The sequence below is a fragment of the Sebastes fasciatus genome, chromosome 2 (genome assembly GCF_043250625.1).
Source record: "Sebastes fasciatus isolate fSebFas1 chromosome 2, fSebFas1.pri, whole genome shotgun sequence".
Lineage (NCBI taxonomy): Eukaryota > Metazoa > Chordata > Actinopteri > Perciformes > Sebastidae > Sebastes > Sebastes fasciatus.
In genome coordinates this window covers 10,029,374-10,046,316 of record NC_133796.1, presented here as the reverse complement: position 1 = coordinate 10,046,316, position 16,943 = coordinate 10,029,374, and the positions used below count along the sequence as shown (strand labels likewise).

The 16,943-nt window shown below is 41.9% G+C and overlaps 1 protein-coding gene across 1 annotated transcript; it reads right to left on the bottom strand.

Annotated features, from left to right (window-relative positions):
- Positions 1 to 157: 157 nt before the first annotated feature.
- On the bottom strand, positions 158 to 15,640 carry pdpr (pyruvate dehydrogenase phosphatase regulatory subunit). The gene is made up of 18 exons (XM_074661325.1): positions 15,500 to 15,640; positions 14,055 to 14,328; positions 12,988 to 13,121; positions 12,625 to 12,706; positions 11,900 to 12,063; positions 11,573 to 11,694; positions 11,167 to 11,284; positions 10,470 to 10,619; positions 8,990 to 9,182; positions 8,616 to 8,740; positions 7,516 to 7,671; positions 7,282 to 7,415; positions 6,791 to 6,939; positions 6,600 to 6,712; positions 5,971 to 6,065; positions 5,665 to 5,754; positions 5,361 to 5,543; positions 158 to 3,929 (listed from the first exon to the last, which is right to left on the bottom strand). The coding sequence occupies exons 2-18, from the start codon at positions 14,315 to 14,317 to the stop codon at positions 3,522 to 3,524; spliced, it is 2,679 nt and encodes an 892-aa protein (XP_074517426.1). The 5' UTR covers positions 14,318 to 14,328; positions 15,500 to 15,640; the 3' UTR covers positions 158 to 3,521.
- Positions 15,641 to 16,943: the final 1,303 nt, after the last annotated feature.

Genomic DNA, 16,943 nt, shown 5'->3' with positions numbered 1-16,943 from the left:
ATCAATGCTGCACACGGCATCAATGCTGCACACGTCTTCTGTTTGGACACAGCTGGTCGCCATGGGGACTGGACCCTTGAACCCGACCGTGTTATTAGAGAGCCATACTACACCACTGGACCACACACATCACTGAAGTGAACACACAAGAAGCAAATTCAACAAAGTTCTCTTTATATTATAGTTGAAGTACATTAGACAGCCAAACATCTCTTTTAACATGATATAAATACATTATAGTAAAGCTCTGAAGAAAACGCTGGCATTTACAGATCAGTCCAGTACACACACACACACATTATGTTATGATGGAAACATTAAATGAGACAAACATGCATCAAACTCATCCAGAGGTGTAGAGTGTCGCTGTGTTTCAGCACTGAAAAAGACAACAACCACTTCGCCGATATTAGTAATCATTAACAGATTTTTCCTTACATGCTTTTCCAGACCTCAACTGAAGTTAAATTTTTTGCCTTCAATTTTTTGGATGGTATACGTTATACGTAATATTCAGCTATAGCGCTCTTTGCACCAAGTGCTATAGTGTTTGTACAGTTTTCTGATCCTTAGAATACCATAACAAGCCTCTGACCACATACTGTACAAGAACAAAAAACAGCAGGCTGCTCTTGTTTAGTGCAAACGCTCGGGGCCATTTCCCTTCAAATCATACACTCGACAATGTGGTCGGACAGTTGGAGAAGCAAATCATAACAGCTGATATGACCTAATGGGTCAAGTGATCAGTGTCAGCAGCAATGCGTTTCAGACACCTTCACACAGAATACAGACGTGTGCTCACGGCTGCTGGACTCCATATGAAGCCTCAGTGAAGATTCAAAACAGGGACTCCATTAATCACAAGCTCCTGTAGTTAAACTGTGACGAATATGATTAGATACGATTGTTTTTTAGAAATGCTGAGTCTAAAACATGTTAGATTCTTGTATAACTGAGGACCCAAAAGTATATCGCATAAAGCCGAAGCAGAGTACCACTGATGTAGAGGCATGTTGCTACTACAGTACCACGAGGTCGGGTCACAGCTCTGAAACTGAATCCAGACTGTTGATGATAGACTGCACTCTCACATGAAAAAATGCTTCATTTCATATTAACGCCTATTTATAAACATGACGCACATTAAAAGAAATTAGCCCTTAAAAGTGACGTCTGACTCTGATCTCGGAGTTCATACCAGCAACTAATGCATCAGTTGACCTTCTGTATACATTCTCACATAGTACGTCCGTTGTAGTGGAAAAGCCTGAGATGTTAGCAAAGTAACAGAAAAGCAAGTCAGATTAAAACAAGTATGATGGTTTGGTGAGGCTTTCCATATTCCTGTTTTTTTCAACACAGCATCGGATCTTCAGATATCCAAACTAAAACATACTGCAATTTTTTCCCCCTTTCAGAGGTAAAAGTGCTTGAGATGGACACCAAACTAATTTAACTGGTGCTGCTGAGGATCCTCCTTAAATTGAGATCAGGAGGATTTTGAAGGAAAAAGGAAATTAAAAAAAATCTTGTAGTCATACTGAGCAAATATTTAAAGTACCAATCTGTAACTTTCCAACCATATAAATTACAGGTATAAACCAAGAGTTGGAGTTACACTGTAAATAAGCCGTTTGTTACTCAACTGATCATGATTGTAAAAAGGGGCCTTTTTTGATTCACAAACAAAAACAACTCTTTAACAACATTGTAAAACATTAATAACAGATTTTGTTGGGAGTTATCATTCTGTTTACATATTCCCTTTCATTTTAGCATGTGTTACCCTCCTCAAGCACACTTGAATACTAAATGCTGGAAATAAGTTCGAGAAAAACAATCTGCATCCAAATTTAAATATGACGATATCAGGAAGCAGCATATCGGAGCTCAGAAGCACCCGTGCTGGTTTTAGCTCAACTATTTAGCCAGTCAGGCTAGCTTTCAGATTCCCAGCAGGGGAACATACAGTTCGGGGCCTTTTGACATCCAAAAGGAACACACAGTACTCACACACTGATCCAACACTCCAGTGTCGACTATTTGCCCAGTATGATGTGATTGGCTGAAGTGAATCCCTACCAGCTCCAGGCTGGCTGATCTGTAGCTCTCCCTGACTTTTGACCTCTGAAGGGGGCAAAGGGACCAAATTACTTTGAAGGTGTGCACATGGAGGAAAACATCAAGCTGTTGCTGACAAATGACATGTACATGTACAGAATAATTCTGTAAAGCATTTGAAATAACAAAAGAGACAACTGCAAGAATGAAACAACTGATAGATGATCCATACGGCTGATATGACTTAAAGCTGATTGGCTAGAAAAAAGGTGCGGTGCTGAAAATAGAGATTTTATACACCCTAGCTATACAAAAATACATTGCTTTATTTCAAATCGCAATGAAGACCTTCCTTTACACAGACATTGTTAACTCTGGATCAGGCAAACATCAAATCACCAATGTAAGATATTGTGGATTCCAACCAACATGTCTGGGATTACAGCTCCAGTCGCAGCTTTCCCCATTCTGCTTTCCCTCATCTGGGTCACCGAACCTCAGCCACACATTCAACAACACCTCAATGAAACATCAAAAGAGCAACGCCGCTTTAAAACGACCACAAAACATAAATAACAGGGCGGATTATATTACCGTAAATACATTACCACAAGCTCGACACACAGACAGCAGAAGAACACCAGGACAGCTGGAAGACTAAACGACAAAATCAGGGAGGAAAAGCTCATTTTGTTTTACTTTCTAAGCTTTCAGGAGCCTTGGAAGCCTTTCAAACAGGACTGGAAGAGGAGTAAACAATGGTTTACTAATGATTATTATCAGGCTTCCTGATTCTTTCCCCTGACTGAGAAGGATAATGTAATGGGGATGATATAGTAGTGGACAGTATAAAGTATCTGAATTAGGCCACATCACATCACTCATATTCTTTACAGCAGCAAATTTACGATTTGTAAAATGACAACAACTGCATCGACTGTGTAGGCGTGTGCACGTCAGCATCGAGTGACGTTTCTTTCAGACTCTTCCAGATTGCGCCGTGTTGAAACGTCACAGTGACTGGAAAAAACTACTGGAGAGGATTGTCGGTCTAAATCCCTTCTGGATGGGTTAAAGTGAACAAAGTGACAGAGTCCTCAACACATATTGTTGATGTTGCCTTGACAAAGGCACTTAACCGGCGGCTGCAGACTTTGCCAGTAAACCGTGGACCGTGTTTGAGTGCGAAGCAGAGCAGGGCTGGAGAACAACTGCAGACTTTGACGACACAGGAGTATTGTTGTGTTGCTGCATTTGATACAGCTCGAGCATTTGGTGCCTCTTAAATATTGCACTTTTAGAGAGGGAGATGCAGCGTGGAAGTTAAATACTAGAGAGACGAGGAGTGATTGTGCATCAGCCCTCGGTTAAGGAGCTAGGAAAGGGACGACAGGTTGGCACTGCCAGGTAAGTGCAGGAGTGGACTGAAGGACTGAAGGAGCGTCTACTACTCTGCATCACTTCCCCTGGAGGTTGCTCAACTCCATGTCTTCCTTGCGACGTTTCTGTTGGGTGAAGAGGGAGCTGAAGGGGTAGAGTTTGGCTTTGGCTGGGTAGCGCTGGCCGGCAATGTCCACCTCGTAGTCCCCGCGGTTGATGAAGTCCGGGGTGATGGGCGTGGGAAGCCCCTCTGGGCCTGGCGGCGGGGATACAAAGCCGAGGCAGACGTGGCGCTCCAGAGTGTAGCTGTAGGCGCTGCTGGTGGTCGTCCCGGCTAGCTGGCCGTTGCGGTAGACGGGCTCGCCCCACCACGGCCACAGGTCCAGCTCGGTGTCGTGGTCCTCTAGAACCAGCATGACGAAACGCCGAGACGCGCCGTCCTGACGCTGCTGCAGCAAGGCCTCGCGACCGAGGAAGTCTGTGTCCTGATGGAAGCATATAGAGAAGACAGACGAGAAGGAAGATGTGGCAGAAAGATGTAGAAGAAAGTAAGAGTCAAAGAGAGGAAACGGCGGAGTGGAGGAGAGGAGAAAGTGGGAAGATAAAGGAAGGAGCACTGTTAGGTGTTATGGGTCATGGTCTACAAACAATTAATCTACAAACACTGCACAGTTCTGTTAGGAGCAACAAGAAACAACTTTTCTTTTCAAACATTTCTTCGATAAACTTTACGGTAAAGACATTGATTCTGCTGATGCTCATCTGTGAAACCAACTGTACTCTGTGAGGTCCAGTCATTAATACCGTGCTGACATTAATACAGCAGACAGCAGCACACCTGATGTTGTACTATTTTCAAAATGAGGGTGATAACAAACTTTACCACTGCTGGTGTAAAGTGCCACCTGTTGTGTGCCTGCAGGTGCAGCTTGGTGACAGTTTTATCTCTACATCCTAGCAAAGACTATAACAATATAGCAATGCAGATGGTATAGTACCTTTTATTATTCTTCAAAGTTCTTTAAAGTTAAAAACAAGAGTAAAATTCAAGCGATAACTTCAATTGTAAATCAGGTTGGCAAAGTCAGTGTCATAATGTAATAGACGAAAATCAATGCATCAACACTCATTGTTGTATCCCTTCACTAAAATGTAGGGCTGTCAATCGATTGAAATATTAAATCATGATTAATCGCAAATTAAATCAGACATTTTTTATCTGTTCAAAATGTACCTTAAAGGGAGATTTGTAAGGTATTTAATACTCTTGTCAACATGGGAGTGGACAAATATGCTGCTTTATGCAGATCTATGTATATATTTATTATTGGAAATCAATTAACAAAACAAAATAATTACAAATATTGTCCAGAAACCCTCACAGGTACTGCATTTAGCATACAAAATATTCTCAAATCATAACATGGCAAACTGCAGCCCAACAGGCAACAACAGCTGTCAGTGTGTCAGTGTGCTGACTTGACTATGACTTGCCCAAAACTGCACGTGATTTTCAGAAAGTGTCTGTAAAGGGGAGACTCGCGGGTACCCATAGAACCCGTTGTCATTCACATATCTTGAGGTCAGAGGTCAAGGGAGGTCAGGTTTTCTGGTTTCATATGATACCAGTATCTTCACTCTAGCTTTGAAACTGAGCCTATCACCTAAAAATTGCATGTTGTTCATTAATGAAATGAGTGGCGTTAAAACAAATTTGCGTTCACATTATTATGCGTAAACTTTGACAACCCTACTAAAATTACCGTGTAACACAGCAAGGAGTTGCTGTTGACTGAACCACCATAATGCCAAATAAAAGCCCTTTTGTAACCCAAAACCAAAGAGCATCAGTCAGAATCCTCACTGGCTGACATCAAACAGTTTGCTGTGCTTACACAGCTGAACTGTCAACTGACCTTGTCAAACTTGACCCTAAACTCTCGTCCACACTCCAGCGGGGTGGTGAAGGTGTCGAGGTCCTGACCCCAGAAGGCAAAGAATTTCTCGATGCGGAGGCTGCGAAGTGCGTAGTAGCCTGCGTTACGAATCCCGTACTTCTGACCCACTGAAATCACCTCGTTGTACACGTGCAGTGCATACTGTGGAGAGCAGAGGAGATTACTAATGTTAGACATCACTTTCCTAAACTTTACCAACCATTCTGTGGAGAGTTGACTGGATACATATTGTTTTGTGTGTGCAGATGTGAGCAGGACGCACCTCTATAGGTATGTAGAGCATGAAACCCGGTTCTCCAGTGTGAGTCATACTCATCACTCTGATCCCATTGGCATAGCCGACACTCATCTCCTGTAAACACACATACACACAATAGAGTTCTTGTCAATGTGGGGTTAATAACTGAGTAGAAGCAGTTACTAATACAACCACAGGTGCAACCTAAAGTACTGCAGCTGCAACTATTTCAGCTACAACAATTCATATTACCACTCTTCCTACAGCTATCACCACTATTGTTATGATCACTCTATTAATGTCATTGAAACTAGATTTAGTGTTTCCTACCTTACAGAACATGGAGGGGAAATGGTCAGGTGTCATGGAAACATATGACAGCTCGGCCAGAACATCCATTGCTCGAGGTCCAATCAGATTTAAAGCTGTGGGTAAAGAATCAGAGTTATATACACTTTAGAAATACAGTTCAGGAGCAGTGTTTGGGTGGTGGAACGCACAGTGTGTTATGAGTGTTTCATTATTTTTACAAAACATGAGCTAATTCTATTTGGAACTTTTTAGGAAATTAATATCACTATCAATGAATATTTTGATTATTACTGTAGAAACATATTGTACAAGTACATGGGTACATTTCAGGATAGAGCTCCTCAGTTGGTGTTTTTTATCTTGCATATAAAAATAGAATGTAGATCTAGTGTTGCTCACATTTCGAAGAGTTAAGGTAATTACATTACAACTATACAAATCAGATTTTGGACATGTAATTAACCGCCCTCTCGGTCCCCTGAGTGTCTGATTTCAACACCAAACCCAAAATCAGGCCACTTTAATAGCTGGGTTAAGAGCAGAGAGTGGATGTGGGATGCTGGTGCATTGCTTCCACCCTTTAACATTGTGAGGCCACTAGATGGCGACGTCAATGCAGGACCTCAACAACAGTGCTGTGTGCTTACCGGTGTACTTCCAGCTGACATCCTCTAGGTGGAGGTGTGGGTCATTGGGCATGTGTTTCTTTATCCAGGACCAACAGTGGACCTGCTGGTCTGTTGGAGAGACAATGAAGAAGCTGGAGAGGGGACAAGAATGGGAGTTATTTTAATGGTCAACTGCATGTCTATGGTAATATTGCTTTGGTGTTATCAACCTGTTCTTGCTGGTGCGGACCACGCTGCAGTCGTTCTCGTAGCCTCCCCTCTCATTCAGCATGCCGGTGTGGACGATATGTCCGACGGGAACATCCAGGTCGTTGGCACACAGATGTTGCAGCAAGTCCAGGGCCTGGTCGTTCGTTGACTGGGACATCAGGACAGACCACAAGGTTCAACTTAAATGACTTCACCCAGTGGATGCATTAGTCAAGGACTGAATACATACAGTAACTGTTGCATCAAAGGCTCCCGGTTGACAAAGAATTGCATACTCTGCCATTTTTTTAAATCATTTTTCTATGTTTTAGGACAGATGAACACTGATGTTAAACACATGCTGACATCACTCACTGGGTGTGGCCAGATGAGCAATGTACAGTTAGAAGTCCGAACCCACAAAGAGGGAAGTGCAGCAGCAGTGTCCTGCCCTATTATGTGATTGTGCTAACTAACTACTACAAGATGTCCATAGTGCATTGTGACTTACAGTCAGTTCAAACTTGGTGAAGGAGGACATGTCGATGACACAGACGGCCTCTTTGCAGCATTTCACTTCTTCTCCAACGATGTCAAACCAGTCCGGCTTGTAGAAGGTCTTACTCTGGTCCAGAGACAGCAAATCTACACACACAATCAGTTTTTTTCCAAAAATCACTTGGATTCTCTGAAATTTCCTAAAGACTTCAGGATAAAGAGAATGTTGTTGGTGAGTGATCTGTACCTTTTCCATGAGGAACAAAGTATTTGGGCCTTTCAAAACCGTGTTTCTCCATCCAGCGAGCTCCCTGGGTGTCCAGGCGGTCATACAGAGGGCTGGTCCGCAGCTGGCGCCCAGTCTGAAAGTCCCAGCGAGGAACCTTTAGTTCATAGATCAGGGCTGGAAACACAAACAAACACAGACACATTGGAAGCGCAGACATAATCATACCAAAGCAAAGCTAAAAAACATTTGACATCATCAGGATAGTCAACTACCTTTAAGGGTTTGGCAATTTGACAAATATATCGGCAATTACATTGCTGGTTGTTTTTTTTGGGCTCGTTTGTCATTTTATTTTTCTAATTTAATGGTCGTCCTCCGAAGAACGAGAACCGCACAGCTGCTGTTCTGCAGGCAGAGAGAGAGACAGCGGGGGATGATATACAGTAAGAGTTTATTTTGATCAAACCACAGTTGGTGATTGTTGGAAAGACTAACCCAAGGTGGTTTTGGTGAGTTTAATTTTGTTTCTGCCGTGTTTTTTACGATGCTCCGCCGCTAGATCAGCTGATCACCCAGCAGGAACTACGGCAGCGGGGAGGAGAATATATCGGCAATCTCTAGCTGTTGGGCTGACGGTGGCCGGTTGGAAAACCCTAGTTGGAAATTCTACATTATGAATTTATGACTTGTCAGGTGTTAATTGTGCTGGTGGTGCTGCTCGTCTCGAGAGAACAGCTCAATCGTACAGTGTGTAACTTTTACCTTTACCCCTGTATGCTGTTGTTAACCACTCACAGTAGAAATGTAGGCTGTGTTTTTTTGTAAGTCTCTTTGGTTAAAAGATTTCTCGAATCACACACTGTATGTACATTGAAATATTTATTAGTTGCTGTAATCTCTCCACTTCTCAAAATCCACAATCCTCCTTTTCATATTAAAATGCATTCCAACATTTGACGCAAGATAATATGAGGCTTCTGCGATCACGTGGGTATTTTCCAATTTGAAGTACAAAATCTCTTCATTACCATTATGGATGAAATGTACATAATGGGCATGTGAGTATAGTTTTTAAGACACACCAAACATATAAACTGTAACAAGAGTTCACTACTCACGCATGACCTCCATTACTCTGTGTCGCAGGAAGGTCCGGCTGCTCTGCAGGTTGCCAAAGCGTTTGATGTCCAGTGGCCAGACGTTGGCACTGGGGTAGCCGTAGGTCATCCACTCTGCCAGGTACCTGGATACAAAACCACACAGCATGCCATTTGTGCTTCATTGTAATTCAAACAAAGCATAGCCAGATCAAAAAGTTGATCAGTGAAATTAATAAACAGAGGCTGAATTATTTTGAGTAAAAGATATTTCAGTCCACCTCCTGAATAATGTAGAATAAAGCGCAGTCAAGTCTTCAAAACCATTTGATAATGTTTGCCCTTACAAATACCGTAGGCTATCCTCCAGCAAATACACTTGTACCCATGCTTACTTGCCAGCTCCTCCAGCAAAAGCCAGGCCAGAGGAGTTCATCCCGGCCAGCACGTAGTAGCCAGAGACACCCGGCGTCTCCCCCATCAGGCAGCGCATATCAGGGGTGAAGGACTCCGGACAGTTGACCAGCTGATGGATCTCAGCTGATTCAAGACTCGGCATTCTCCTCAGCAAGGCACTGAGCATCGGCTCTGGAGGTACAGTAGAAGACAATAAGGTTTCTGTACAATCTCTATTAAGACATTCTCTAAAAAAGTATGCATCAATATATTACATTTTGAAATCAGTATTGCTTCCATATAATTAGCATAAACAAACTAGACCAACTGTTGGCCTGAAGCTATGCCAGCTGTACCGTCAGTCTTAGGATTTCTCAGCATTTAAAGCCACATTTCCCATGAACCCAACTGCTTCCTGCCACAAAAATGAGGTTGCAACTTGTCTTCCTGGCCCTCTATATGGTTTTTCAAATAACTGAAAAACAAAAATGAACAAAACCATCTACTATTGCAAAGACTCAACAAGATAAAGCTCCCGCTGCGCAGCACGAAATGCACCCTTTCCCTCATGTTGTTCTATAAACAATCCAGCAGGTTTTCCAACATGAAAGCTGACCCAGTGGCTCAAATGTGGCTGTACGATGTAAAAATGTATTGCCAGTAGAAACTGTAAGATGAGATGGACTCTTGTTGGTAATCACTTGATACCTAAATGCAACAAATAAGATCTTAAACTTGCTAGTGTTCAGTCCAATATACTGTATATTATGTAAAGTATAATATGCATATGTTAGGTAATGTAAAAAATATCTATAATCACAACTGCAGAATGCTCGGTGACAGATTAGTTTGACTCTATGCCTTGCTCCCCTTCAGGGCCGACTGGTGATTTACGGCTGTCTTTACGACAATCCGTCAAGCTGCATGAGGAATCTCAGATTACTAGTTTAAGGCCAAGGCCAAAAAACAGGTGTGTGTGTTTACATGTGTGACGTGTACTTTGAACTGGCATTGCTTACAGTTAAACTGACAGCATGAAATTAGATTTCAAAAGCCCACCTGCAATGAAGGACACTTTAAATAAAAAATAAAGGAAAATAAACTAAACACCAAACCTTTAACGTCACCAAAAAAATATCAAAATGCAATGGAAAGATCAGGTCATCAGGACAGGGATTATATGGGGCTAAACATGTTTCCTAAAATAGAGCAGCCTAAAATAGAGATCTTCAGTCTTACTATGATCCTTCACAAAGATTTTTGAAGTACAACAAGTAGTTAAAAATGGTGAGCCAACACAGAGGATTGCCATTTCATTCAGAGGGGCTGACACCAAAACCTAATATTTAAAATTAATTGATCACAAGATTTGTATCTCATATTCAATGTGTGAATCCTGCCCAGGAATGCTGATGCATAGCAAACGTTTATTTTCTTTTAAACAATGTTCCTTTAAAGCCATCTTCCTCCCTCCCTTACCAAAGTGGTCCCAGTCCTCCTGCATGTTCTGAATCTCCAGCTGGTTGCGGCCCTCAGTGAAGATGGGTTTGGGGTTCTTCTCAAATCCCCCCGACAGAAGGCCTCCCTGCCACGGCCGTACATATATCCTGCCGTCCATATCGAGCACCACTGGAGACAAGACACAGACTCAGTGAGATCGCCTAACCTCATGTACTGCAACAAGCATGAACATGCAGAAAAATTAACTTTGATGGTAAATAATGATTTTGGCTTTCCATGTTTAGAGTATATTATCAAATCAATACAAGGGGCCAAGTGGCTAAATTATGTCAGCCTTCTATCCTCTCTCTTTCACACAACCAGCAGAACACTGATACACGCTCCACTGTAATGATGGTGAAACTACTCATTAAATTGAGGTGTAGGCTACAAAATTAGTGTTCAAAGTATAATGGCATGCAATCACAGAGCAGACCTCACTTTGTGTCACTGGGTGTTAACTAGGAATAGACTGGGAGATGCTTGTTGCAGTAATATACTATGCAATGAGTTACCCTACCAGCCAATTAACCAAGAAACCAATTATCAAAATGCAGAGGTTCTTCTCTATTACAGACATCATATTTAGCTGGCAAAACAGTAAACGTGATTGGAACTTAAAATCCATTAGCAGCTGTGCCTGCTGAAAGAAAAAGTAAATTTTCCTGTTTGAGACCTGGCGTGCTCGGTGGAAGTGACTCCTGGAGAGGTTTGGTGAGGAGGTAGAAGTGTTCACAGCCATGAAGAGGAATCGACACCTTCGTCTCACTAGCCTGGCCCAGCTCGTAAGCCCACTAGAGCAGAGAAAGACAGAACAAATAAATCTATCTGCTGCTCTGACCACAGGTACATCGTGACCCATATTGGAGACACTGCAATCTGTCATGTCAGCCAATTTGTTTAGTCATACTGCATTTATCTATTAGCATAATGTTGGTGAGAAACAGACCAAGATTTATGTGGAATTAAGACAGAAATAAAGAATAATTTCCTAAATGCTTACAAAGATTTTCCCTCATTAATTCCCCTGGGACTTGTTGATGTTCCCACATTTGTATCCCATCGCCCACTCTGAGGTTTACCTGTCCAGCACAGTTGACAAAATATTCACACTCGATGGAGCCACGATCAGTCTCCACCGCCGTCACCTGACCCTTCTCTACCAGAACCTGCTGAACAGTTGTTCTATCCAGGATCTTAACCCCTGGACCGGATGAGAAAGACAAGGAGGTTTAGGAGGAAGGGAACAGGGAGGAGGAGGTGCCAATGAAGAGGAGGAGAATCAGACGAGGAAACAGTAAACGGGTTAGAATTAAAAGGTAGAAAACAAGTACTGTTTTGTGAAACATTTGGTGTAATTGTTCATCAATGCTAAATCAAAAGGTAAGTTGTGAGTTTGAGTCTCTTACCTTGTCCAGCAGCCGCCACAGCCAGGGCGTGGTTAACATCAGGTGGAGACACCACAGCGTCTGCAGGGAGGTGGAGCGCCCCCACCAGGTCATGAATGTTAATAAGAGGGTGGAGTTTGGCCACCTCTTTAGGCTTAATGATGTTACAGCTGATCCCCATTACCCTAAGGATAAAGTGAAAAAGATAAAGATGAAGGCCTAATAATAATAATATAGATTTTATACTTTAAAAGGCCCTGCATATCTAACCTGGTTTCAGAACTCTGAATCATTCAAATATTGGATCAAATCGAAGATGTGGGCAGTGTAACATCTGCATCACAGCTGTCATTATTTCACCTTTTGATGTGAAGATCACATTCAGCTCAAGTGGAGGTGGACGATATGGGAGCTGAATGTAGATGTGGTTTTCTACCAGTAATAAAATTCAGTCGAGTCTAAAGAATAAAAGTAATCTTACAGCATTATGCCACCACCAGGCAGAAAGTTAATGTCCTGGAGTGACCAAGTCAGAGTCAAGACCGCAATTTAATCAAGAATTTGGTGGTTAGACTTGAAAATTCACTCAAAGTCCTTGTGCAACTTGACAGAGCCCGAGCAGTTTGGTAAATAAGTATGAGAAAAGTTTCTTTGTCCCCATGTGCAAAGCTGCCTCATTAACTAGAAGGAGTAGATGCTGCCAAAGGTCTCTACTAAATATTGACTTGAGGTTTTAGGGGCCTTACTTTAGTCGGGATGCCAGGCGCTTCAGAGAGAGGAAACGATCCTGATTTTGGGCCAGACACAGAGACCCTGTCTTCACATAACCTGAAACACACAAACAAACACACCAAACCAAATAGTGTGACTCAGCAGGTCTCAAACTACTCAAAGCTATTCCCCACTCAAAAACTCTACACAAACAAAGTGAAGCCAAAATGGTAATACAACTCAAAACTGAAGGGTATTATCATTCTAGCTTTAAAAGGCCAAAACATACAGGAAGTGTTATGGCGACACACATTAAACAATGTCTTGAACTTCTATAGGCTATCTATATCAGAATAAGTTAAATATGAGTGAAAGAAAAACATGTCAAAGTAGCTGACCTGTTTTAACCCCCGTCTGTTCCTCCAGCTGCTGATAAAGACTATTGGAGTAGTTCGCCATTTGACACTCAATGGAAATAGGCTTTGCCACGCTGACGATGCCAGCACACAGTCTGGTTGTTCCTGCACCAAGTCTGCCAAGAGAGAGGACAGGGAACACAGCATCAGCAGAACATTATCAAATCGACGACTCTTTTACTGATCATCTATTGCCTCCTACCAAGAACCTGTCTATATTCTATATACAGTACCTCCCCTATCTTTTAAATTAAAATGGTAAACATAGGAAGATAAGAAACTGTAAGATACTGTAATGTAAGTTATTAAAGTAGATATGAGAAACTGTAAATTAATGCTATCCTAAAGTGTGTGTGTGTGTGTGCACACCATAGACTGTATATAAAGATGGACAACATGACAGCTCCCCAAATGTGAAGCCAAAACATCTGGATCGCCCCCTGGTGGCTGGCTGCATTGTAGGTTATAAATCCCGACCCCTCCATGTTAGCGGTTGGGACATGGGCCAAACTAAAAAGTCAAAGTACAGGTCAAATACATTTTCTGTCATTGCAGGTAGTTCTTATCACGCTGATGTATGTTCAAGTGTTCATTTTTCTTATAAGTTTGCTTTTTATTAGTTATCTGATGCTATAAAAAGGGGCTGAGATGTGTCATGATTGACAGCTTTGAGTCTCTCTCGCTGACAAGCTGTGGCCGAGCACGGCTCCTGATTGGTTTGGGCAGGTGACCTTGATACCAGGGCTCCATCACCATTTCCAAAAAATGGAAGAAACCTCAGGAAGAGCAAGAGAGGAGGGATCCCCTTTCCAGGATGGACAGACGTGCAATAGATGTCGTGTGTACAGCAGGAGGAAGTGGAGGTGTGTTGGCCATCTTTATATACAGTCTATGGGGCACAAGCACATACTTAATGCCACCCCTGCATAAGTCAGTGCCCCTCTTGGGCCACTCCAGCCAAAAAAAGTCTGAACACGCAACTGACCCCCACCACAACCACTAAAACTTCTAACATTCCCAACAACTACAATTGCAGACATTTATCTCACCTGCCCTGCTCCAGCAGCACTATATCAGTCCAGCCCAGTTTGGCAAGGTGGAAGGCTACTGATGTTCCCACAATACCTCCTCCACAGATCACCACACGGGCCTGGCTGGGCAGTGGGAGCGGGGAGTCTCCACTGACAGCCATACAGTGCGGGGAGGTCCAGAGTCCTCTGCCGGCCAATCTGTACCCCGTCTGAGGAAGCAGCAGCAGCCTGGGGAGCAGCACAGGGGACAGAGCCCTGGAGCTCCGCACACAGCTGCACATAGCTGTGCTTTCTGAAATCACAAACACAAACAAGCAGACACACAAAGACTGGTCATAATAATTCAAAGTTACATTGTGGACACTGCAAACGTCTCTATGTAATTTCTACAAGTTTAATGAGGATGTAAGTTAGTGCTAGTGATGTGTCGGTCACGAACGAGCCGGTTCAAAGAGCCGGCTCTTTTAAGTGAACGATAAGAGCCGGCTCCCATCCGAGAGACGTTTTTTTCTTTAATTAATCCAAGGCAGAATGATAGGATGATCTTCTCCGCGCCACGGGCACTCCATGCACTGACTGTGACTGAATGTTGTGTTAATGACGTCAGTGCGACCAATCAGGTAATGAGGAAGGGGCGGGGGTGCGCGGCGCGCTGACGGTCTACAGGTACAGAGCAGGAGGGAGAGGAGGAGATAAAGAGAGAGGAGTGCGTTGCGGTGCGGTGCGGTGCGGTGCGGTGCGCTAAGGTGCGGTGCGGTGCGTTGCGGTGCAGTGCGGTGCGCGAATAGCAGACAAGATGAGTGACAGTCGGAAACGAAGCAGCATGTAAAATTATGGTATTCTGGAAATTATAAGGTTTAGTATAATTATATTGAATAATATATGTGCACACATACTAATCATAGGTCAATACACCGCTAAATTTGGCTGAATTATAAAAGGCAGAAGTGGTAAAATGAAGAGCCGTTTGGGAGCCGAAAGTGCCGGCTCTTTCTTGGTGAGCTGAGCCAAATGATCCGGCTCACTAAAAAGAGCCTGAATTCCCATCACTAGTTAGTGCTGTTCTTAGTATTTTGCAGACTAACGTTGCTATTTATGAAGCTATATTTAACATTAGCTCACTGACTAACGCATGTTGACATTAAATACAGTAACATTAACATTATTCAACACTTTGCATCGAAAATGAGGCCTGTGAAGCCAGCAAGGTGAACTAACTAACAACAGTCCTTCAGCTGTCACACAGTTATATAACGTTATGTTAAAGGTTAACTTTAAAGAGTCTGTAAGTTTGGTTAAAGTTTGTTGACATTAAGTGTGTTGTTTTAGCTGCTCTGGTTTGCGTTACAGTTAGCATTAGAGCTACTTGTAGCTAGCTAGTGTTGATTATTTACTAGCTAAACGTCAAAACGAGCTGAGGAGACACATTTCCTCTGCAGCTTCCTTCACTGTTTATAACTCACCGAGTCAGCCGAGCCCAGAGGTTGTGATATACTAAAGACAGAAGAAGTGAATACTAGTGATTGATAAGAGAGAAAGTGTTGTTTGGGTTCAGCAGCACCAGCAGCAGTCAGTCAATGTCAGCTGGCATCAATCACTACCAGCACTTCCTGTATGAACCTTCAAAATAAAATACACTCCTTCTTCTTTTATGAGGTTTGTTGACGAACAACGATTTGGTGCATTACTGCCACCAATTGGACTGGAGTGTGGAGCAGCAGATTGGCAGGAAAAAAAAGAAAAGAAATAAAGAAAAGAAAATAAAGAAAAACAATAAAATAATTATTAATAATTATTAATAATAATAACAATCATAATAATATTAATTAAATTCTCTCCATTATTCCTGTTGCCCCTTACGTAATTAATTAGAAGATTGTGTATTTTCTTAGATATCTTTCCTAGCAGATTCCCCATTGTAATATTTCCATCATTTACTCCTGATATCAATTCCCTTCTTTCTTTGTCATATTTGTTGCCCTCTATAAGAACATGCTTGACAGTTTCCGGTTTCCTTTTTCTTCTTCTTCTTTTGAGGTTTATTGGCCATCAACTGGTGGAGTGTGGATCAGACTGGCTAGTGTTTACAATATTCAAAAATAATATATGAATGAATGACTTTATTTCGAACATAAAAATAAATAAAAACAGATACAAAATAATAACAAACAAAACAAGAGTAATAGTGTCCGAAAGGAGTAGGTAGAAGTAAAACTTATATTTCCCTACCCCTTTCTCACTTCTCCTCTAATAACTCATCATAGAATGATAATATAATATAATATAATATATAAACTATCCCAGATTTATTTACATCCCAAATTAAATAAATGAACAGCATCCCAAGTTTATTTACAACCCGCATATCCATCCGGAGTTAGAAAGTAGATATAAACCAACCCTTAACGTAACCCTTATCACAACTCTTCCTCAACCATATACCTCCCAAAAATATATTTTTTGTATAGCTTTTTAAAGTGATTTATATTTGTGCTCCGCTTCAATCCATCACTTAACCCATTCCACAAATCCACCCCACAGACTGAAATACACGTACTCTTCTTTGTTGTACAAACACAATGCTTTTTTAAAATTCTATTTTCCTCTTAAATTATAACCCCTACCTCCCTGTCACAAAACATTTTTTGAATATTGCCCAGAAGTGAATTATGTCTTGCTTTGAACATAATTATTGCAGTTTTAAATTTGACCAAATCCATGAATTTCAATGCATGTGATATAACTACAGAAAAACTCATATTTTTTCAATCATATTAATTTGTCTAAGATACTGAAATAATATTTTATAACACTCATTTAGTGAGCTCTTTTGTAGAATATCTATTAAATCAAAGTGTACTTTAATCTCTGTAAGGCCTTGAATCAAATGCCTTCTTTCTTGTCCAC

What these genes read in the sequence shown, in the direction of transcription:
- pdpr (XM_074661325.1), bottom strand. Translation starts at nt 14,317, where the DNA reads ATGTGCAGCTGTGTGCGGAGCTCCAGGGCTCTGTCCCCTGTGCTGCTC. An exon ending in GTCCGCACCAGCAAGAACAG is followed by an intron (nt 6,713 to 6,790) that starts GTTGATAACACC and finishes TCCCCTCTCCAG; the next exon opens with CTTCTTCATTGTCTCTCCAA. An exon ending in TTAGGGTCAAGTTTGACAAG is followed by an intron (nt 3,930 to 5,360) that starts GTCAGTTGACAG and finishes TGCTTCCATCAG; the next exon opens with GACACAGACTTCCTCGGTCG.